Here is a 23,174-nt window from a genome sequence, read left to right on the forward strand (position 1 = left end):
TCCCATCTACAGCATGTATCAAATGCTTTCGCAACAAGTTCTGTAGTGGTGTGTATTGCTGCTTGTCGGTATTTTAGCCTTTTGGATGTAGTACTTGGGATATAGGCATGCTTTCTACCATTTGAGTTAAAGGTAGAGAGAGATTTTTACTCTAATGTGATTCGTCAAAATCATGTCAATAGCTATCAATTCTTACGATGCTTGGAAAACTTTTATATCAAGCCATCACTTCTGTTTCAGGGTGAGACAAAAAGTGTGTTTGCAAACTTCAGTGGATTTAAAATGCCTACCAGTACAAGTACAGTCACCTTCAATTTCGGCAGTGGCGGAACAGCAGCAGCTGACAGAAGTTCATCATCAAAAGAATCTTCCAGTGCTCCTATACAACAAAAAAATGGAGTTTTGAAAGGAAGTTCAAATGAAATGTCTACTAGAAAGGACGCTGAAGGTAAAAATGATATGGACAGATACACAAAGAAACCAAAGGAATTTTATGCAGATTTGAGGGCACTTAATGAATGTGTGTCAAAGTGGATAAAAATGCATGTGGAAAGAAATTCATGTTGTATACTTACACCAGTGTTCAAAGACTATGAAAGACATCTCAGTGACCTAGAAGACAAGTATACAACATCAAAAAATGTTGATACAGAACCATCCAAGAAAGAAACATGGAGTATACCTGCAGCACCTAAAGACATTAAAAGTGTTGCACAAGAATCATTTAATTTTTCTTTTGGATTAAAAAGTTCTGGAGACAAATTCAGTTCAAGTGGCTATTTTTCGACACCTCCTATAACAAAGACATTGGACAACAAAAATGTCCAGGAAGAGCCCTCTAAGACTCCAAGCAGCTCTGTTCTGTCTCCATTTAACCAGAAACTTGTGTCCCCAACACAGGCTTCAACATTGTCTTCTTCTGAAGAGAAGAATAAGCCACCATTGCAGTTTTCCTTTGGCAGGTATGATTCTGATTCACAAATTTATGAATGATATTCATGATGATTATTTGTAATTTTATTGTAAGAATAAACAAAATAAGGAAAGAGTCTAAAGTCTAGATCAGGGCCAGCATGTGTTGGCGGTGTTTCTGTACTGCTCATAGGTTGACATTGCTCAGTGACCCATAGCCATTGGCATGTTACCTTCATGCAACCAACAAGACACAAGGAAAGAGGCAGTGAATCGGAAACCATTCTCTTCACCCTTTTCACGAATATTTGATTGTTTGTTTAGAATATGTCATAAATTGTGGGGCTGTGGCTTCACTGTGCACCAATAACAGGTTTAAATTGCTGTGTTGAAATGGACAGTAATTAAATATATAATCTTGGTTGTCACAAATATTTTATCATTTACTCTGAATGTGTTAGAGATTGTTGTATATTGACACGGAAATATTGTATTATACCTTTGTCTCTTGCTTCGAAACATGTCAGCTGCTCTCTTATTGGCTGAATAGAACAGCAGCTAACACACCCTCATTGTTCCCATCATACCCCTTGGTGAGCATTGACAATACTGCTGCACGAAACATGTAAATACGCCACTGGGCCTGATCTAGACTGACTGGCAAAGCCAGTGGGTATGATGTGTTCAGAAAAAAATCGGTTACTTTTTGAACATTTAAAGCAGTTATTTCAGCTTTATATCATGTACCACAAAATATCTTTACTCAGGGTTGCCACAAGTTCTGGAAATTATGGAATATCTGTGAATTTCAAATGACTCAGGGAAATGTGAAAAGAAAACTGGAAAATCTCATTTTTGTCTCGTGTCAGTAGATAAAATGATCTGTTTTACTGAGATGTCAAGCATCAGTACTGGCTGGGTGCTGCTGAGTACATGCGCTGCTTCCCTACTTACTCATTCCTACTGTTTCTCCCCTTCCTACCACTCCCCTCTGCTTGCAGTCAGCACTGCCACCACTTCTTGCCTCTAGCCTAGCAGCTGCCAACAAGAGGCAAGGAGGTGTGAGCAGTGGTTGGTTTGGATGTGGTTCTCGGAGACCGTAGACGCAGCAGCTGGAGACAGTGTGTGTGTGTGTGTGTGTGTGTGTGTGTGTGTGTGTGTGCGCGCCCTTGTTTTCTGACAAAGTCTATTGCTGTAAATTTAGTTGTGACAGTGTGCTTGTCTTATCTATGTGCCTGTCTGTGGCTCAGTGGTCATCTTTACGGTGAGTTGCTACCCATCGTCATCAACATTATTATTATTATTATTATTATTATTATTATTACTTTTTTTGTCTCAGACGTTATGTCTGGTGAAAAATGGAAAGTGACGCAGATCTTGATCAAGCGTGACTTCCTTTTTAACTGTACAGTATATGTTACATTGTATTTAGGAACTTTCGGGTAATTGAACATGTATCAATAATTACAGATTTCTGTAGTTGTATATATACGGTTCGATGTAGCTGTATTGCGTTGATGTATTGGTGGATATTGTGTGGTATGACTCCTGTAGTTGATAATATAATTGGTATGATGTCAAATTTATCCTGATGCCACATGTCTTTGGCTTCCTCAGCCAGTTGGATGTATTTTTCAATTTTTTCTCCTGTTTTCTTCTGTATATTTGTTGTATTGGATATGGATATTTCGATTAGTTGTGTTAATTTCTTCTTCTTATTGGTGAGTATGATGTCAGGTTTGTTATGTGGTGTTGTTTTATCTGTTATAATGGTTCTGTTCCAGTATAATTTCTATTCATCATTCCCCAGTACATTTTGTGGTGCATACTTGTATGTGGGAACGTGTTGTTTTATTAGTTTATGTTGTATGGCAAGTTGTTGAAGTATTATTTTTGCTACATTGTCATGTCTTCTGGGGTATTCTGTATTTGCTAGTATTGTACATCCGCTTGTTATGTGATCTACTGTTTCTATTTGTTGTTTGCAAAGTCTGCACTTATCTGTTGTGGTATTGGGATCTTTAATAATATGCTTGCTGTAATATCTGATGTTTATTGTTTGATCCTGTATTGCAATCATGAATCCTTCCATCTCACTGTATATATTGCCTTTTCTTAGCCATGTGTTGGATGCGTCTTGATCAATGTGTGGCTGTGTTAGATGATACGGGTGCTTGCCATGTAGGGTTTTCTTTTTCCAATTTACTTTCTTCGTATCTGTTGACGTTATGTGATCTAAAGGGTTGTTGATGTGGTTATGAAATTGCAATGGTGTAGCCGATGTATTTATATGAGTGATTGCTTTGTGTATTTTGCTAGTTTCTGCTCGTTCTATATAAAGAATTTTCTTAAATTGTCTACCTGTCCATAATGTAGGTTTTTTATGTCAGTAAATCCCCTTCCTCCTTCCTTTCTGCTTAATGTGAATCTTTCTGTTGCTCAATGTATGTGATGTATTCTATATTTGTGGCATTGTGACCGTGTAAGTGTATTGAGTGCTTCTAGGTCTGTGTTACTCCATTTCACTACTACAAATGAGTAGGTCAATGTTGGTATAGCATAGGTATTTATAGCTTTTGTCTTGTTTCTTACTGTCAATTCTGTTTTCAGTATTTTTGTTAGTCTTTGTCTATATTTTTCTTTTAGTTCTTCTTTATAATTTGTATTATCTATTCCTATTTTTTGTCTGTATCCTAGATATTTATAGGCATCTGTTTTTTCCATCGCTTCTATGCAGTCGCTGTGGTTATCCAATATGTAATCTTCTTGTTTAGTGTGTTTTCCCTTGACTAACCCTGCCTGCTGGATCTAGTCTCATCGAACTGCCCACAAGCTGAGTATGTTTGTTTGTGGTGTAATGTGGCGGATATTCGTGATTTATCCACAGGCCCGGGATAGCGGTGCTTCTCAACAGGCCAGAGGCCAAGGGGGATGGATTTCAGGAATTACAACTGGCTGGCCAGAAGTACATTGTACAGTGCGATGTTTTATAGACATTTTATTTGTTCTAGTAGATTTTGGCACTTTCAAAAGTAGTTTTTTATATTAGAAAGTATGGACGATAGGAAGAAGAAAATTGTGGCAGTCGCAGTTGGTTTGTATGCTGTGTATTCATATATTTCTGAAAGAAAAACCGCATAGTACCTGTAAAATAATAGACATAACACTGTGGGTAATAACCTACAATAAAGAATAAAGCAGAACCGTCATTTTATTGGTGGCCACTTATTGAGTTGGTTATACACCTGTTCTCCGCATTATACACTTTTTCAAGAGGCCTACTTTTGCCTTGAGGTTAATTGTGAAATCAGTGAATCTATTTTAAATGTCTTGCGACTCCAAAGAAATGCATATTTTATCACCAAATGTGTTTCATTTTTATTGAAATAAAATGACATCAGTCATCGTAATGAAACACACATACCATTTGGCTTGCTTTCTCCATCTAAAACAGTTCATTTACAAAAGATGTTGATGTTAATACTTCAGATGTTTGCACACATTAGAAAACACTGCCTGCTTGCAAGTTTTTCTTTACATATTTCCTTGTTTGGCATTATTGCTTCTTGTACCCTAGCTGCAAAGACAGATTTAAAATATCTTCAGTTATTATGAAGCAGCTATGGACAATATGGTCACACAAACAAATTTTTTTTTTCTGAAACTTCATTTCATATTTTTGTAATATAGTTTTTGATAACAGCACTGTGGTCCACAGTTGGAATACTGTCTAGAAAATTTTCATTCACCTCTTAGTACAATTTTATGTTTTTCAGTATGGTCATTGGTCCAGCCCCTTCATTATATTTGTAGCAATTAAAACTTGCTGTCTCATGAGAACCACACAGTCAGGAGTGGTGAGTTTCGAGTAACAGCTACATTTCGTTTGTTTCCTTGTTAAAATTTACTTTCTTTGGCAAAACAATGTGGAGTTTGGGTAATGCCACCTTGCTAACATCCTAATGCACTTGCAGTTATCACAGAATCCTGAAGCATTGGTTTATTAAAAGTTGATAACTTATCTTGTTGCAAATTGTTGCAAAGCCACACTAATTCTCATTTTAGCAGGTATTGGAGTTTTAAAAAAATTACAGCATTCCACTACATAAGTCTGCAGTTACTCACGTAACATGGTAAACAAGAAAATTCTACGTGCTTATCATGTAGAAAAATACTCAGATATTTCCGTGCTATCATTTGCCAAAATCTCGTTTCGATAACTCAGACTGTTTGAGGCATGGGGGATGCTGTGAGTATTTTATTCTCACATTCTGCAGGTAGAGTCTCAAAACCGGGCCTCGACAAACACTCAGGCAGTGGCTACAGGTATCAAAGAATCTGCTGGAAATATCTGTGGTTCCTCAGGAAAATTCGTTTCTTGTGTGGCACCTCGCCTTCAAAGGCACACCAGCTTTTGACTGTTGCAGGAGTGTTATAAACAAACAACTTTCTGTCCTCAGTCATGTGGCAGCTCCCACAATGTTCTAGTAGTGTATCATGGTGAAACCAAGCAAGGTGAAATTCAGTGCTGAATGGCCGAATGATTGGAAGTTTGAGGGCATCAAGACACACAAGACGTCAGTATTCCAGGTGTATCACACTGTATGCAGCAAGTCTTGTGCTCTCAGCAACACGGGGAAGATGAATGTGATCAGCCGTGTGGAAGGAGCTAAGCACTTCAAGGCAGTCATGGCGGTCAAGAAGACAGTGGATACTCATCAATCTTCGGTAAGTAAAGTGCTAAGACTATTAAATGATGCGTGGACTCTTAAAGGCTGCACAGCATCTTACTGACCTTAATGGGATTTTATCTTCAACGACTGCATTTCGTTTTTCCCCGCTGCTGTTTTGGTGCTGTGTTAGGCCATTAAAAGAGTATTCCAACAATATTTTAAAATGTAAAGGAAGAGAATGGGAACGTCAGGTGAGATGGGAAATCTTGCCAACGGAGTGGCACTCAAAAGTGACAGACTCACTTAGGCATTTTCGACATACCCTTGTGCAGCTTGATGTAACCTATCCTTTTCTAATATCAAGTTTTGGCATTCATTATGGAAACTTGCCACTAGCTTTCCATTGAAGAGGGAGGACCAGCAGGGTACACTTTGCTGCCTTCCTTTCCCACTGTTTCTGCTCCTCTTTGCCTCCTTTTTAGATAAGGGGGTGATTAATGTTGTCTGCATCATGCGTGCATTCTGAAGCTGGACACAACCAACTATTGACAACCACTGTTCTTTCTCTAATAGTCCGTACCTGCCAACTCTCCTGATTTAGGCGGGAGACTTAGATTTTCAGCTTTTCTCCAATCTCCCAATTATTCCACTATTTCTCCCAATTTTTAGGTAATGGTGGCGAAGACAGTTGTTTTAAATATCCATTGTTTCGGTTTTTGGCCAGTTGTAGAAAATCCCTTGCTAATTAGTCTTTTAATTCATGTACTCCTCAGAGTTCGTACAAATCAGAAAGTCACATATGACATGTAATAAATTGTACTTTTTCCTCTTTTCTGTGCATTTTGTAGAATGCATGCTCATATTGCTCAGTTTTGTGCTCCATGTGGACTTGCGTTTTGTGTGTTGCCACTATTCCAGCGCTGCCAAGTTAGTGGTTTTCCCACTAAATCTAGTGGTTTTGAGTGCCTGTCTAGTGGCTAGTGGGAATTACGGGAGATTTTAAACATATTAGGACGGTCTTACAGTAAAATTACTTCTAAAATGTCTTGATCCATTGAATACATAGAAAACAACACTATTTAATTTATAAATGTCTACTAGCTCTTGAATTTATATAACGTAAATATTTATAATGTCCGCCCCCGGTAGCTGAGTGGTCAGCGCTGCAAAACGTCAATCCTAAGGACCAGGGTTCAATTCCCAGCTGGGTTGGAGATTTTCTCCGCTCAGGGACTGGGTGTTGTGTTGTCCTAATCATCATCTCATCCCCATCGATGCACAAGTTGCCGAAGTGGCGTCAAATTGAAAGACTCGTACCTGGTGAACATTCTACCTGACAGGAGGCCCTAGTCACACGACATTTATTTATTAATGTATTTATAATAAATGGTATTCTATCTTCGTTCCAGTATTGTCATGTGTTCTAGTATTGATAAATCTGCACCTGCATACATTGTGCATACCTATAGCACCTGCATTAATGTGGTGTTTTTGTTTTTTTTTTCATAAATGGATATTATTTTAGCACTAAACGTGGGTATTGTAAAGGCACAGTAAGCCCAGAAATGTTATGCTGAATGGCTTTGCGATAGTAAATTTGCAAACTGGTCTGAAAGAATTTTTGGCGTTGACACAAGAGCATCTTCTAAATTATGTCATAGTACTTTGTTAGCATCTTATGCTGACACATAAGCCATAGTGGCACAAAAAACACAAGACAGCTGCAGCACCTTAAACAAAAATATCTTCGAAAACCATGAAAGAATCTGTAAAATTGAATCAAGCTGAGGGTTCCCTTCCATTTTTTGCCTTTATGTGATGTGAGTTGTATGTGAGTAAATTCAAACAATGATGTTGCCAGAAAACTTCAGATACATAGAAAAAAGTGTAGTGTCGTTATGAAACATGTACTAAGGCCCTGTTTTGTGGAAAATATGCGACAGGATATCGGTGACAGCATGTACAACATTGTAATCGAGGAATCAACAGTCATCAGCGTGAACAAATTTGTAGGAATGACAGCAATATATTACTTTGCTGCAACCAATGCACTCATTTCAACAATTTTTTAAATCCGCCAATCTTAAACATTTTCATTTTGTTTTCTGGGAGCAATATTACAACAGTTTCCATGCATTATTATGTCAAGGAAAAATCCTTGTTTGCATTTTATAATCTTTGTCTACATGACTAGCTTGCAATTCACACTTAAGTGCCTGACACAGGGTTCATCGTAGCATTTTAGATTATTTTTTTACCATTCTGCCTTGATTATCGCACAGGAAAAACGAACACCTAAATATTTCCATTCACACTCTGATTTATTTTGTTATGATGATACTGGTGATTGAAATTTCATATATAGTTCTCATCACAACAAATAACACTTTTGTTTTAATGATTACCACACCAGCTGGTGTATCATTTTTGTGACGCTCCCTCCCCTATCCTGCGATAATACAGAACGAGCTGCTCTTTTTTGGACTTCTTTGATGATCTCCATCAATCCTATCTGGTAAGGATCCCAGCAATACTCTAGCAGAGGGCAGACAAGTTTACTGTAGACGGTCTCTTTAGTTGATTTGCTGCATCTTCTAAGTGTCGTGCCAACAAAGTGCTGTCTTTGGTTCACCTTCCCCACATGTTATCTATATGGTCTTTCCAATTAAAGTTGTTCATAATTGTAATTCCTAGGTATTTAATTGAATTGACAGCCTTGAGGTTCGTGTGATTTATCTTGTAACTGAAATTGATGGATTTCTTTTAGTACTCCGTGGATGACCTCACGCTTTTCTTTATTTACCATGCAGATATCTTGTCTTTGCTGATGTGACATTTTTATATCACATGGTGGAAAAAGCAGTGTTCCAAACCACAGAGAAAATGTTAAGTAATTATGTACATCATTTACAATTTGCCAATTAATTGGACTGACTACGCGAGTGACCTGTTCAGGAAAATGTTACCAAATAGCAATGTTGTGAAAAAATACAGCTTTGCAGGAACAAGAACTGTTACAATCATAGGAGAAATGGTCAAAGAAACATCCCAACGTGTTACTGCTGTTGAACTACACTACAGATAACGGATATGGAATTGATGCTTTGGTTAGTTCCAGTGTTTTTATTTGTATTTTTATAGCCATTATACAACTTTTTGAATTCACATGAAAAGACTCACATCAGTTGTCTCAGTGCTAGGCTGAAAATGAGCCGCAATTTTCTATCATTTGTGCCCCCTGATTTTTTTTTTAAAACTGTATCTCCTGACTTTTGAATTTTAAAGATTGGAAGGTATGTAGTATCACAAGGATCATGTCATTGTTCTTATTTGTGGATATTTGATTGTTTTCAGGGTGCTGATACTTCCAGATATTGCTCCTTGTCACCTGACAAGATAACTGGGCATAATGAAGATGCTGCCTTGACATTTGATAAGATCAGTGACTGGTGAATCTGGAAGCTCGCAGTTCGCGGTCGGTTTGTCAATCTCCTAGCTATTGCAGTGCAGCATCACCTCCACCACTGCCACTAATGCTGCGTCAACTAGCAGTTGACGCACTGCTTTAACAGTGCATGGGCTAGCAGCCGTATTTCAAACTACCTGATTCAGGGTGATGTTACCAGTGTGGAAATATTATGGACTTCGCAGGCTGTCAAAAATCATGTGTTCTCTTCTACTACAGGAAAGCAGACTGCTGTGTTTCCAGTCATGATCCCTAACAATAACGTAGCTAGGTAGATGCAACTTGGGCGGACCAAGACATTATACAGTATTGTTCATGGGTTAGCTCCGCATTTTAGGAAAAATATTCGTGAACATCTTGATGGGGACGTTCTTTTTGTAATCTTATTTGATGAGAGACTTAACAAGGTGGCTGAGTTGTGGCAAATGAATATTGCACAAAGTTAGCAGACAATTTGAAATGTACTATTTTTCATCTGCGTTTCATACCACTGCTGCTGATATGTTGGATGGTTTTAAGAGGAGACTTCTGATCTGAATCTTACCAACATGCTTCACTTATCAGTGATTGGACCTAGTGTCAATCAGGCATTGTTGAAGGATTTTTGTCTTTATCTGAAGAGTATTCATGGGGATAGTGCATCGGCTTTTATTGTTATGGGATCTTGTGGTCTTCATGCAATTCATCAGATTTTTCAAGAACACAGCCTGAAAGGCTGGGGTGTTGTACCTTTTCTGACTTTGCTTTATAATGTGTTGAAGAACGTACCTGCAAGAAGAACTGATTATAAAAGGTTTAATAAATGTAAAAATCCACCCTTCCCTAAAAAAATTTTGCTCCATGTGCTGGATGGAAGACAAGGATGCAGTTGACCAGGGTGTAAAATTCATCCCCTTTCTAAAGACTTCTGCGGGGAAAGTAAAGGAGTACGAGATTAAAATAGATGCTTACAGCTGGACAGCGATGTTGAAATATCTTGAAGATCCTCTGCTGCTGTCTAAAATATCTTTTTTTTTAGCTTTGTTTTGGTGCACCTTTTGTGTACAATGCTTTGTCAACTCTGCTTGCTGATGTAATGTCTCAGTTGTTCAGGCTGAAGTACGAAATCAGTGTATGATGTAAAACTTAATTATAAAGCTGGTCTTATTCCTGCAGTAGACATGAATTGTCTGATCTCAGAAAAGTAGAAGTGCTTACCAAAGATATTTTAACTTTCAGGACTGAGTGCAGGGACTTCTGATCGAAATGTACTCAGACCTCCTCCTAAACTCACCTTTGAAATACAGTGTTTGTAGATAATAAGCTTTTGTGATCCAGTTGTGATATACAACAGCCCAAGAACTAGCAGGGCTAGAATCTTGAATGCCTTGTAGAAATTATCTTCAGAAAATTGGACAAGTACTAAGGACTGTGACAAAGTTGAGAAATAATTCGTTCTACTTCTTAGCAATGAGATATTTTTGAATCTTGATCTCTGTGCAAACTACAGGAGGACTGAGACGAGTATCGATCACTTTTGGAGAGATTTATTGAATGGTGATATCATGTAACCGTGGTCTAGGGGTAGCGTCTCTGATTCATAATCAAAAACGTTTTCGGTCCCGGGTTCAATCCCCGCCACTGCCTAAATTTTGACAAATAATCAGCATTGGCGGCTGAAGACTTCCGGCATAAGAAGTCAGCCTCATTCTGCCAACGGCCTTGTCAAAGAGGGCGGAGGAGCGGATAAAGGTTCAGGGCACTCTCCTGTCCTAGGGGTGGGGAAATTGCCCCTAAAGGCGGAAGAATCAGCAATGATCAACGACATGAGGATGCAGAAGGCAATGGAAACCACTGCATTAAAGACACGTAAAGTGTATCCACAGGACATGTGGCCTGTAATTGAAGAAGTGTCATGATGATCTCTCCATTGGCAAAAGAGTCCGGAATAGTCCCCCATTCGGATCTCCGGGAGGGGACTGCCAAGGGGGAGGTTACCATGAGAAAAAGATTGAATAATCAATGAAAGGATAACATTCTACGAGTTGGGGCGTGGAATGTCAGAAGCTTGAACGTGGTAGGGAAACTAGAAAATCTGAAAAGGGAAATGCAAAGGCTCAATCTAGATATAGTAGGGGTCAGTGAAGTGAAGTGGAAGGAAGACAAGGATTTCTGGTCAGATAAGTATCGGGTAATATCAACAGCAGCAGAAAATTGTATAACAGGTGTAGGATTCGTTATGAATAGGAAGGCAGGGCAGAGGGTGTGTTACTGTGAACAGTTCAGTGACCGGGTTGTTCTAATCAGAATCGACAGCAGACCAACACCGACAACGATAGTTCAGGTATACATGCCGACGTCGCAAGTTGAAGATGAACAGATAGAGAAAGTGTATGAGGATATTGAAAGAGTAATGCAGTATGTAAAGGAGGACGAAAATCTAATAGTCATGGGCGACTGGAATGCAGTTGTAGGGGAAGGAGTAGAAGAAAAGGTTACGGGAGAATATGGGCTTGGGACAAGGAATGAAAGAGGAGAAAGACTAATTGAGTTCTGTAACAAGTTTCAGCTAGTAATAGCGAATACTCTATTCAAGAATCACAAGAGGAGGAGGTATACTTGGAAAAGGCCTTTCAATTAGATTACATCATGGTCAGACAGAGATTCCGAAATCAGATACTGGATTGTAAGGCGTACCCAGGAGCAGATATAGACTCAGATCACAATATAGTAGTGATGAAGAGTAGGCTGAAGTTCAAGACATTAGTCAGGAAGAATCAATACGCAAAGAAGTGGGATACAGAAGTACTAAGGAATGACGAGATACGTTTGAAGTTCTCTAACGCTATAGATACAGCAATAAGGAATAGCGCAGTAGGCAATACAGTTGAAGAGGAATGCACATCTCTAAAAAGGGCCATCACAGAAGTTGGGAAGGAAAACATAGGTACAAAGAAGGTAGCTGCGAAGAAACCATGGGTTACAGAAGAAATACTTCAGTTGATTGATGAAAGGAGGAAGTACAAACATGTTCCGGGAAAATCAAGAATACAGAAATACAAGTCACTGAGGAATGAAATAAATAGGAAGTGCAGGAAAGCTAAGACGAAATGGCTGCAGGAAAAATGTGAAGACATCGAAAAAGATATGATTGTCGGAAGGACAGACTCAGCATACAGGAAAGTCAAAACAACCTTTGGTGACATTAAAAGCAACGGTGGTAACATTAAGAGTGCAACAGGAATTCCACTGTTAAATGCAGAGGAGAGAGCAGATAGGTGGAAAGAATACATTGAAAGCCTCTATGAGGGTGAAGATTTGTCTGATGTGATATTAGGAGAAACAGGAGTCGATTTAGAAGAGATAGGGGATCCAGTATTAGAATCGGAATTTAAAAGAGCTTTGGAGGACTTACGGTCAAATAAGGCAGAAGGGATAGATAACATTCCATCAGAATTTCTAAAATCATTGGGGGAAGTGGCAACAAAACGACTATTCACGTTGGTGTGTAGAATATATGAGTCTGGCGATATACCATCTGACTTGCATCATCCACACAATTCCGAAGACGGCAAGAGCTGACAAGTGCGAAAATTATCGCACAAGCAGCTTAACAGCTCATGCATCGAAGCTGCTTACAAGAATAATATACAGAAGAATGGAAAAGAAAATTGAGAATGCGCTAGGTGACGATCAGTTTGGCTTTAGGAAAAGTAAAGGGACGAGAGAGGCAATTCTGACATTACGACTGATAATGGAAGCAAGGCTAAAGAAAAATCAAGACACTTTCATAGGATTTGTCGACCTGGAAAAAGGGTTCGACAATATAAAATCGTCCGAGCTGTTAGAGATTCTGAAAAAAGTAGGGGTAAGCTATAGGGAGAGGCGGGTCATATACAATATGTACAACAACCAAGGGGGAATAATAAGAGTGAACGATCAACAACGAAGTGCTCGTATTAAGAAGGGTGTAAGACAAGGCTGTAGCCTTTCACCCCTACTCTTCAATCTGTACATCGAGGAAGCAATGATGGAAATAAAAGAAAGGTTCAGGAGTGGAATTAAGATACAAGGCGAAAGGATATCAATGATACGATTCGCTGATGACATTGCTATCCTGAGTGAAAGGGAAGAAGAATTAAATGATCTGCTAAACGGAATGAACATTCTAATGAGTACACAGTATGGTTTGAGAGTAAATCGTAGAAAGACGAAGGTAATGAGAAGTAGTAGAAATGAGAACAGCGAGAAACTTAACATCAGGATTGATGGTCACGAAGTCAATGAAGTTAAGGAATTCTGCTACCTAGGCAGTAAAATAACTAATGATGGACGGAGCAAGGAGGACATCAAAAGCAGACTCGCTATGGCAAAAAAGGCATTTCTGGCCAAGAGAAGTCTACTAATATCAAATACCGGCCTTAATTTGAGGAAGAAATTTCTGAGGATGTACGTCTGGAGTACAGCATTGTATGGTAGTGAAACATGGACGGTGGAAAAACCGGAACAGAAGAGAATCGAAGCATTTGAGATGTGGTGCTATAGACGAATGTTGAAAATTAGGTGGACTGATAAGGTAAGGAATGAGGAGGTTCTACGCAGAATCGGAGAGGAAAGGAATATGTGGAAAACACTGATAAGGAGAAGGGACAGGATGATAGGACATCTGCTAAAACATGAGGGAATGACTTCCATGGTACTAGAGGGAGCTGTAGAGGGCAAAAACTGTAGAGGAAGACAGAGATTGGAATACGTCAAGCAAATAATTGAGGACGTAGGTTGCAAGTGCTACTCTGAGATGAAGAGGTTAACACAGGAAAGGAATTCGTGGCGGGCCACATCAAACCAGTCAGTAGACTGATGACAAAAAAAGATATCACGTGTTTGCATTTGTGTAGCTTTCTTCGAAAGGTTCTTGTTTTGTGCCACGGGCTAGCCTTTGGAGAGCAAGGTTCCCCCATTAATAAAGAGTGAATGATAGTCAACCAAGAAAACAAGTCATTGGTAGCTATATGTAAAGTATATGATGGCCTAAAATCAGATGGCGATGTTGTGAAGATTGACGTTAACAAGAGAATGCTTCTGGACTATCGCAAGGCTAGAGATGGAGATGGTGAAGCTTTAAACATTAAATAATGTGATAAAGATGAAGCAGCTGGGAGAGCTAGATGAAAGAGGTCCATCGTCTAGCAAGTTAAAGAACTGGAGGCCAAAAAGCCACAGATACTGTCCAAAAGTGCCACTGTACTGAGTGGAAACGAAGAAGAGTTTGCTTCTCTCACAAAGGAGTTTTGACTGGTTTTCATTGATTGGTTTTAATTCTTTGTTTGACAAAATAGAGTATTATTATTTGGCAGAGAAAAGTTACTGAACATATCCCATTGCTGTTCCTATTTTTTAAAATTTTAGTCTTATACAACATATTTCTGTTACAGGGTGACAATTATTGAACTATATGGAAAAAACAACGTAAATTAGTTACAAAAAATAGCATGCACACATTTTATTCAACATGTAAAAGTCACTGCAGATATTCAGATTTAGGTTATGGCATGTTCGATAGCCTGCCATCATTTCAATGATATGACGCCGACAAATAGCGAAATTTGGCCCACGAAGCGGTGGAACGTTGATGCTGTCAGTGACCTCCTGAAAGGCTGTTTCGAGCTCAGTAATGGTTTTGGTATTATTTCTGTACACATTGTTTCTAATATTGCCCATCAAAAATGAGTCGCATCTGTTCATATCCGGAGAATATGGCAGCCAATCGAGGCCCATGCCAGTGGCCTCAGGGTAACCCAGTGCCAGAGTGCAGTTCCCAAAGTGCTCCTCCAGGACATAAAACACTGTCCTGTTTTGATGGGGTCAAGCTCCATCTTGAATGAACATCATCTTGTCAAAATCAGGGTCACTTTGGATAATGGGGATGAAATCATCTTCTAAAACATTCACATACCCCTTGGTAGCCACCATGCTATTAATGAATATTGCATTGATTATTCTGTGACTGGACATTGCACACCATGCAGTCACCCGTTGAGAGTGAAGAAACTTCTTGATGCGAAATGCGATTCCTCAGTCCCCCAAATGCGCCAATTTTCTTATTGACTAACCCATCCAAATGGGCTTCGTCGCTAAACTAAACCATATTCACATCAAAATCCTGTTTGTCAATTCTGTGGACAATAGTGGCAGAGCACAACTGCTATTCCATGGCCCTGGGGCTTAATGGCTGATGGGTTTGAGTTTGGTATGGGACTTGATGCAGGTCTTAAACAACAATTTGTCGCAGTGTCTCCCGGTTGATTCCCACTTGTTGTGCAGCTCATTTGATCGATTACCTGGTATTGGTTTGAAACACGGCACATGTCTTCTCGATGTTTTTAGGTGTTTTCACCTGTTTTGGGCAACCAACATTGTCAACACAGTCATCGTGAACACTACCCATTCTCTCAAACTTTTGAATCAAATTCTTGACTATTAGCACACTTGGACTAGTTGTCTTCAGCTTGAACTCAGTTGAAAACTTACTTTGAGCCACAGTTGGACTGTTATTGCTCGCATAGTAGGCCTTCACAAACACCATACGCCTGGCCACACTGTACCATGACATTTTCAGGTGCAAAAGGTCGACAAGAATAAGGGGCGTGCGCATGTTGTGACATTCAACTGATTTGTTTCTTCGTTGATAGTCCTTGGTGTCAACGTACTGCATTGTTATACTGGCTGAAATATGGGGGTTGGAAGTTGAATACTGACGACTATAAATGATTTAACCAACAGTTGCACAGTTGCGTTTCACAGACCTTTATTTTCACTGTTCACAACTGCCAATATTACATAGTTATATGGCCAGTTCACTATCGATAACTTTGATAAGTCCCAGATCGCAGGCAAACACCAGCATACTGCTACAATAGTTTGCTGTTGAACATCTATGAGCAATAAATACCTGACCACACAGTTCACTGTTCTTGGAGTATAATAAGGTATGTGTGACACTGTCAATTGAACAGGCACTGTCATTGTTTTAGCAAACGGCCTATTTGTGTTACACTAATTCCACTGGTAAATTGTTACTTGAAACAGTACATAATTTCCCTCTGAAAATCGGCCGTGGACTGACTGTCTCGAGACCAAAACTCGGTCCTTTATATATCCTCACAGTAATATGCACCAAATCTGTACACTGTTCAATGTTTAAGTTACAGAAATTACAATTAAGATGCAACTCATGCAGTTAACTGAATACATAAAAATTCCTCCTTTTTAATAGTTTATTCTACCACAAAGGCTAGGCTGAAGTATTTGTTTAAATAATGAAATTAACAATACTTTTGACAAACCTGGTAATTATTTTGGAATTAGTTATGGCCTGGTTTTGCTAATATGTTTTCGAATGGAGTCAAATAAATACTTTAAGAATTCTAGTTGTTCTTCTTCCAAATGTTAATAATTAATACAGAGTTTATATTTGTTTATAAGTCAACGATAGCATCTAAATCATGAAACAATTACTGATTTCACCCTATAACAAAAGACATTAACTAGGAATAGTTAAAATAAATAAGGAAATTAATTACATGCATAAAACTAAGCACAAAATTAGACCTGGTGGTGTATTATTTAAGACTGAGGGCCAACCTTTTTCTTTCAAGGAAATGCAGATTATACTCTTGCATGTTAAAGGTAATTAGGCAAAAATGAAAATAAAATGAATTTAAGGAGGCAGGTGGCAAGATGAGAGGAAGTAGAGAGATCCCAGCTTGTTTTGTCACAATGCACATACAAATTCCCATCATGCCCCGGGGCCAACTCAGCGGTTTGAATGTCCTAATGCAAAGTGTTCAGAAGTTACGATGATTTTATTTCATGTAGTTCAATAATTGTCACCCTGTATGTTTGTGTCGTCTGATGCATTATCTTGCCTGGAAAGTTCATAAATCCTATGAAGGTGTTACCAGGGTATGAAACCTAATGAAAAAGATTACTGAAAAGACCTCTGTCTACATTTTGATGCTCAGTTTGCTAGGCTTGACATGATACGAATACATGTTTTATAACTCTAGTTTGTGTCCCATTTTTTCCAAACCCTTTTGTAATATTTAGTGCCAGAATCTTGACCATAGCAAACAGCCCTTGACAATCAATCTTAATTTAGGGAAATAATGGCCAGGCAGTTTATGTGAGAGATGTAGACTGCGCACAAAGAAAAGAAAATTCATAAAGAAATTAGTTACAAAAATGTGACACAAACTGATGTCAAAAAGTATTTAAAGCCATGTCTTAAAACATTTGTTAATCCATTTCCTTCAATTGTGAAGGAGCCTCGTAACCATTTTGTGGACGAACCTCTTACGGCACAGCCTTTTGAGGCATGTGTTGTTACATACATCACTGCTTCAGTCTGTCAGTACCTATCTCAGATTTCCAAGTTCAATAGGGGTCCTGTACATGTGTGTAGGTTTGTGTCCTAAACCAGTAGACACTTTTGATCTATCAGGTAGGTGCATGACAACTGATAATCCTCTGTGGAAAGAAAGATGTAGTCTGAAAAACAGTTTTTGGGCTCATCCCTGCTGCAATATTTGTCCTCAGCCCGCCATTTGAAAAATGACTTACAAGGTTTGAGACAAAACTTAAAAACGAGATAGTGGCAAGTCAATATTGTTAATTCACAGGCAAATTGCCATGTGTTTCAAGGTTGTGTATTATTATTATGATTTGAATTATTGCTAAAAAATTCTTATTTTCTTCCGTAGCGACTTTTCAGATACATTGTGTATTATATAGGGCAGTTAAACATTCAGTATTTGCTTAAAGTTAACTTCAAGCACAAATTTTAAATTTCCTATGCCTGCACGTAGTAAAATATGTGATAACCATTATATGTGTGTCTTGTTATATTACTTTAGCACTTGTATATAGTTGTTCCATTTGCTTAGTGCTCCAGTCCCATATGGTAATTATTGGGACTGCAGCTATGTAAAAATACACACTCGATCATTTAGGACTGAATATAATGCCTGGACCATTTGACTGCTCATTTCATACATGTGGTGTGTTTCCTAACGGTTTAAAATTTGTTTGAATTTTACATGAAAGGACTGTGTCACCTAATTTGCTGAAAATTACTGAATTTTCACATGTTGTAACACCTAATGGAAAGGCAAAACTTGTGTTAAGTTTTCATTGAATCGAAATATTTCAGCACTTTAAATATGAAAGCAGTTTTGACAAAATTTGGTATTGATTTTAATCTGATGAACAGTTTTCTGTTCATACTAAATTCTTGAACTCTGATTTGTATGATGATTTGATGCCATCAGATATGTTTAAAAGTTTTGATTCCATGGAAAATGTTTTATCTCCAAAGGCATTGACAGAAGCTTAAAATTAGTGTTCAGTATGATGTATGAAATTTTGGAATGATAAATTGTATTTAAATATTGGGTCCTGCCATAAAAGTTTCTCTTAAATTATGATGTCATAACATGTCACTGCCATAGCTATTAGGTGCAAAACAATTTTAGCCATGTAAAATTTTCTGTACACACTTCAACTCTTTACTTTGTTAAATTTGTGTTTTTAAGAATACATCATAGACATACCGGTGTGTGTCAATACTTGTTCTGCATTGGAGAAGAATGATATTTTTGTAGTATTTATACTTGAGTGTTTTACAGTGTAACATTCGCCATATGTGTATTTAAAAATTGAATAAAGCAACTAAAAAAGTAAGGTAACAGCAACAGAAGAAAAGTTCTTGAATAGAATGTTTCTTCATTTTTCTTCAATTTTTTCTGATTTAATGTCAGCAATTAAGGGATTGCTGTTAATTCAAAGTTGGAGTTAACTCATTAATAAAAATAGAAATTCCTCACCTAAAATCTTTCTTTTATGTAATTTACTGTTTACTAACCCTCCAGATCATAAATCCTGTAAAGAAAACAACTTTCTGTTCGTTCAAAACTACAGGGTTAATAACACGACTAGAAACACAAACGTCCTTACATGTTTTTGTGAACTTACGCCTTTACTTACTCTTGAGATCTCCAAATTTGTCAGGGGAAACTTGTGGCAACCCTTTTATTCTTTTTGGTCTTTCTCACTGTGTGTTTACAGCCAGCTGTTGATACACCTCCTTACTTTCCTGATACTGCTCGCTCTGAATGTTGTCAACATTACCCAACAAAACAGTGCCCCCATTCGAGGCTCATGCACACACAACCAGATTCACTCAAATGCCTTCACCATCAGTGTTATCAATGTGATTCACTGTGTCATTGAAGCATGTGTCCCTGCTAGCTACAAAGGCAGCTTCCGTCGGGGCGGAAGGGTGCCACTCTGTCATAAGCAGCAGTTCATTAGCTTTGCATAAGTTCTGTTTCTGGCCAACTGCAGATGACTTCTCAGCATTCAGAGTAGCGAGTGTGAAATGTCACAGATAAGAATAGAAAGAAGAGATCATGATGAAGCTCTGTAAACTATTCCACTATGAATAAAATTGTGTGCGAGATGATTCAGAGGATGTCAAGGAGTGGCAAAAGCAGGGAGGTACTCGGTTTCTGCTTCAGAGTGACATTGAAGTCTCTGGACAAGTCTGTCAGCCTTGTTATTGGCGTATCATTTTGTCAGAGTTGCTGCAACCACCAGTTGGGATCCAGTTTTGTGGTGCCTCTGTGGTCACTGGAAAAGGGATAATTTTGATTTCAGCAGTGATGAAGCTTAGTTGTAAGTTTATCCAAGTGAGAATTGTATTTTGAAATGTCTGCTGCTCGTGGCATGACACAACCACTTATCATATGTTGCGACACTTTGCAGGGAGTAGTAAAGAAATATTTCTTTGATCACATCTTAGGGAGTAGTAAAGAAATATTTCTTTGATTACATCTGAATGACATAACAATTTCCTGATCCATGTGGAGATGTTATTTTAATTTCCTCTGTAAAATATGTGAAAATCCAAACAGGGTGGAGTGACTGTCATGTTGCTCTCATCAGGAAACATGTTGGAGTGGATGGTGAATTGTCTCTTCATCTGGGGCTTAAAATGAGACAAATCCCAAGTTACAAATGACTCTGTGCTCAGGGCATCTGTAGCTGTGGTAGTACATTTTGTGCAAGAACCCCGTAAACAGCAAGAACTGAACCAATTTTACTAGGGCAGTACTGGTTTTGTCCATTGAATTTTAATAAGACCTAACTTTTTAATTGGAAATTAACATAAAACATACTTTAATGAATGTAGACACATTATATATGCTAGCATATTGTGTGGTAGAATATGTTGGAAAGAAAATACATTTTGCAAACACATACTTATAATGCCAGATTTGTGTTAGCTAAGTAATCTTCTATGATGTTAACTAATATCAAAACATAGGTACTGTTACTATTTTATTATTCTGATGTTTTTACACTTGAATTTAAAAAAAAAAAGTATTGTAAGAGCAGTGATGACTGGAAGATTATTTTTGTGCAAATTCATATGTCTCTGTAATCTTTGAATTCACAGCCAGAAGCCATTTACATTTGCAAATGTTTCAAAGCCAGAGGGAGGATCTGGTGAGAATGACAAAGATGGTAAAGATGACAACGAAGAGCCACCCAAAGCAGAATTCACCCCTGTTGTTGAGAAGGATGCAGTATACTCTCAAAGGTATACAATTATCAGTACTGTAATGTATAGTATAATACAGTTATGTGTTCATCTAAATGTTATGCAACGAGATTAAGTGAGGCTAGTTGAAGTCCACTGAAACATACACAGTATGACCCCTTAAAGTTAGAATTGTTACAAACACCTGATCAGATAATCTTATTATTAAGACCTTAACCATTGCTTCGAAAAGGTAGTTCTATATTTATTTCACAAAAAATGATGTTAAATTTGATTTGAGTTTTTTTAACCATTATGCTGCTTTTACTTGATTTTAAGCTTAGTGCAAGATTAATCACCTATAATCAAGTGGTGCTTTTTGCGTGTTTTGGATTTTCTCTTGTCATTTGTGTGTCTTTATTTCCTTGTAAACCTATTTCTTCATCTGCCTCCTTAATTCATTCACTAAGTTCCACTTTGATTTTTTTTCCTGGTCTTCTACATCTATACACATACTCTGCAAACCACCGTATGGTGCATGGCGGAGGGTACCTTGTACCACTTGTAGTCATTTTTTTCTCCTATTCCACATGCATGTAGAATAAGGGAAAAAGGCTGCCTAAAAGCCTCCATACAAGGCCTAATTACTCGCATCCTATCTTCATGGCCCCTAATCGAAATGTACATTGGCGGTCAGCCTCAACTACCAGTCCTCCAAATTTTTGCAATAGTGCCCTGCAGAAAGCATAGTCTTGCCTCCAGGAATTCCTTTTTGAGTTCAGTAAGCAACTCTGTAATACTTGTGTGAAGGTTTATCAATGAACAACAAATCTAGCAGCCTACATCTGAATTGCTTTGATTTCTTCCTTTAGTCCGACCTGGTGGAGACTCCAAATGCTCGAATGCTCACACTAGCATTCTGTGCACCGTCTCCTTTATGGACGAGCTAAACGTTCCCAAAATTCTTCCAATAAAATGAAGTTGAGCATTCACCTTCCCTACTGCCAACCTGATGTGCTCATTCCATCCCATTTCACATAGTGGAGGTGCCGAGTTGCAGATAGGCACATCATCTGCGACTCAGCGTCTTCGCTATATGGTGAGAAGTTTTTATTTATTTTCTAACAACAATATTATCCCCTTCAAAGTAGGTCCCTTTGGCAACTCAGTCATGTTCTTTTGAGAGACCCAAAATGACGTCCCTAAGACATTTTTCAATTTTGGGAAAAGAAAAGTTACAAGGATTCAGGTCAGGTGAATAGGGGTGCTTAGGAATAACAGGAATGCCTTTTGAGACCAAAAATTCTGTGATGGAACTGGCTTTGTGACACGTGGTATTGTCACTATACAGCATCCCCTTGTCTGCAGTGTCCGGCTTCATTCACTTCACCCTTTTCCTGAGCTTTCCAAGGTCATCTTTGTAAAACACTTTTGACAGTTTGTCCTAGAGGAACAAATTCTTTAAGCACTATACACCTACTGTCAAAAAAGCAAATTGACATAGTTTTGATCTTTGATTTGCTTATTCGAACTTCTTTTGGTTGAGGAGATGTCTCACTGTGTCGCTCCCCACTTTGCCCCCTTTTCAGGAGTGTACTAAAAAATCCCTGATACATCAGCTGTGATCACACGATGGTCATTGTCAGTCCTGTCAAGATGGTCAGCGCACACATTTCTTAGATTGCCCTTCTGCTCAGTTGCGGGGTGTGGAGCTTTTAGCACAGTTTTGGCACAAACCTTTTTCGTGTGCAAACCTCGGTAAGGAATTCCCTATAGGTCTGTTACACCTTTTCAGAGGCCACACTCGGGGATTGCCCAAGTTTAACACAAATCTTGGTGGCATAACATTGCTCTAAATTCCGCTGTTCTGTTTTTGTCCCTGGGACATGCCTGACGATACTCTTGCCTCTGTTGAACACTCACCATCGAGGACCGCATACTGCATTGTATTACTTATAAAGTCTCAGAGCCTCTCGCACATCTGGAACCTAAACCATTGTCAACACTCTGCTGTGGGGCACTGTGTCAAATGCTTTCCGGAAATCTAGGAATATGATATGCTTTCCCGAAATTAGGAATATTAAGTCTGTTTGTTGCCCTACATCCATGGTTTGTATGATATCGTGAGAAAAGGGCAAGCAGAGCTTAGCACAAGCAATGCTCTCTAAATCTGTGCTGATTTGTGGACAGGAGCTTTTCTGTCTTGAGGAAATTTATTAAATTCGAACTCCGAATGTTTCAAGAATTCTGCAGCAAACAAGTGTTAAGGATATTGGCCTGTAATTATTAGAGTCAGTTTTCTTACCTCTCTTGTATACAGGAGTCATCTGCGCTTTTTTCCATTCACTTGGGGCTCTTCACTGGGCAAGAGATTCGTGATAAATGGAGGCTAAGTAAAGGGCCAATACCTCTGTAAAACCAAACTGGGAGTCCATTTGGACTTGGTGACTTAATTGTTTTCAATTCTTCTAGTTGCTTCTCTATGCCACAGTTGTCAATTTCTATGTCGTCCTTGCAGGAGTCTGTACGAGTAAAATGATAG

The 23,174-nt window shown here is 38.5% G+C and overlaps 1 protein-coding gene across 1 annotated transcript in view; it reads left to right on the forward strand.

Annotated features, from left to right (window-relative positions):
- LOC126473581 (nuclear pore complex protein Nup50) overlaps window positions 1-23,174 on the forward strand; it is a 41,281-nt gene that overhangs the window by 6,245 nt on the left and 11,862 nt on the right. The window contains exons 3-4 of the mRNA XM_050100726.1: window positions 241-962; window positions 20,549-20,692. Of these exons, the coding sequence (XP_049956683.1) occupies window positions 241-962; window positions 20,549-20,692 (866 nt within the window). The remainder of the gene's footprint in view (window positions 1-240; window positions 963-20,548; window positions 20,693-23,174) is intronic.

The sequence above is a fragment of the Schistocerca serialis genome, chromosome 4 (genome assembly GCF_023864345.2).
Source record: "Schistocerca serialis cubense isolate TAMUIC-IGC-003099 chromosome 4, iqSchSeri2.2, whole genome shotgun sequence".
Classification (NCBI taxonomy): domain Eukaryota; kingdom Metazoa; phylum Arthropoda; class Insecta; order Orthoptera; family Acrididae; genus Schistocerca; species Schistocerca serialis.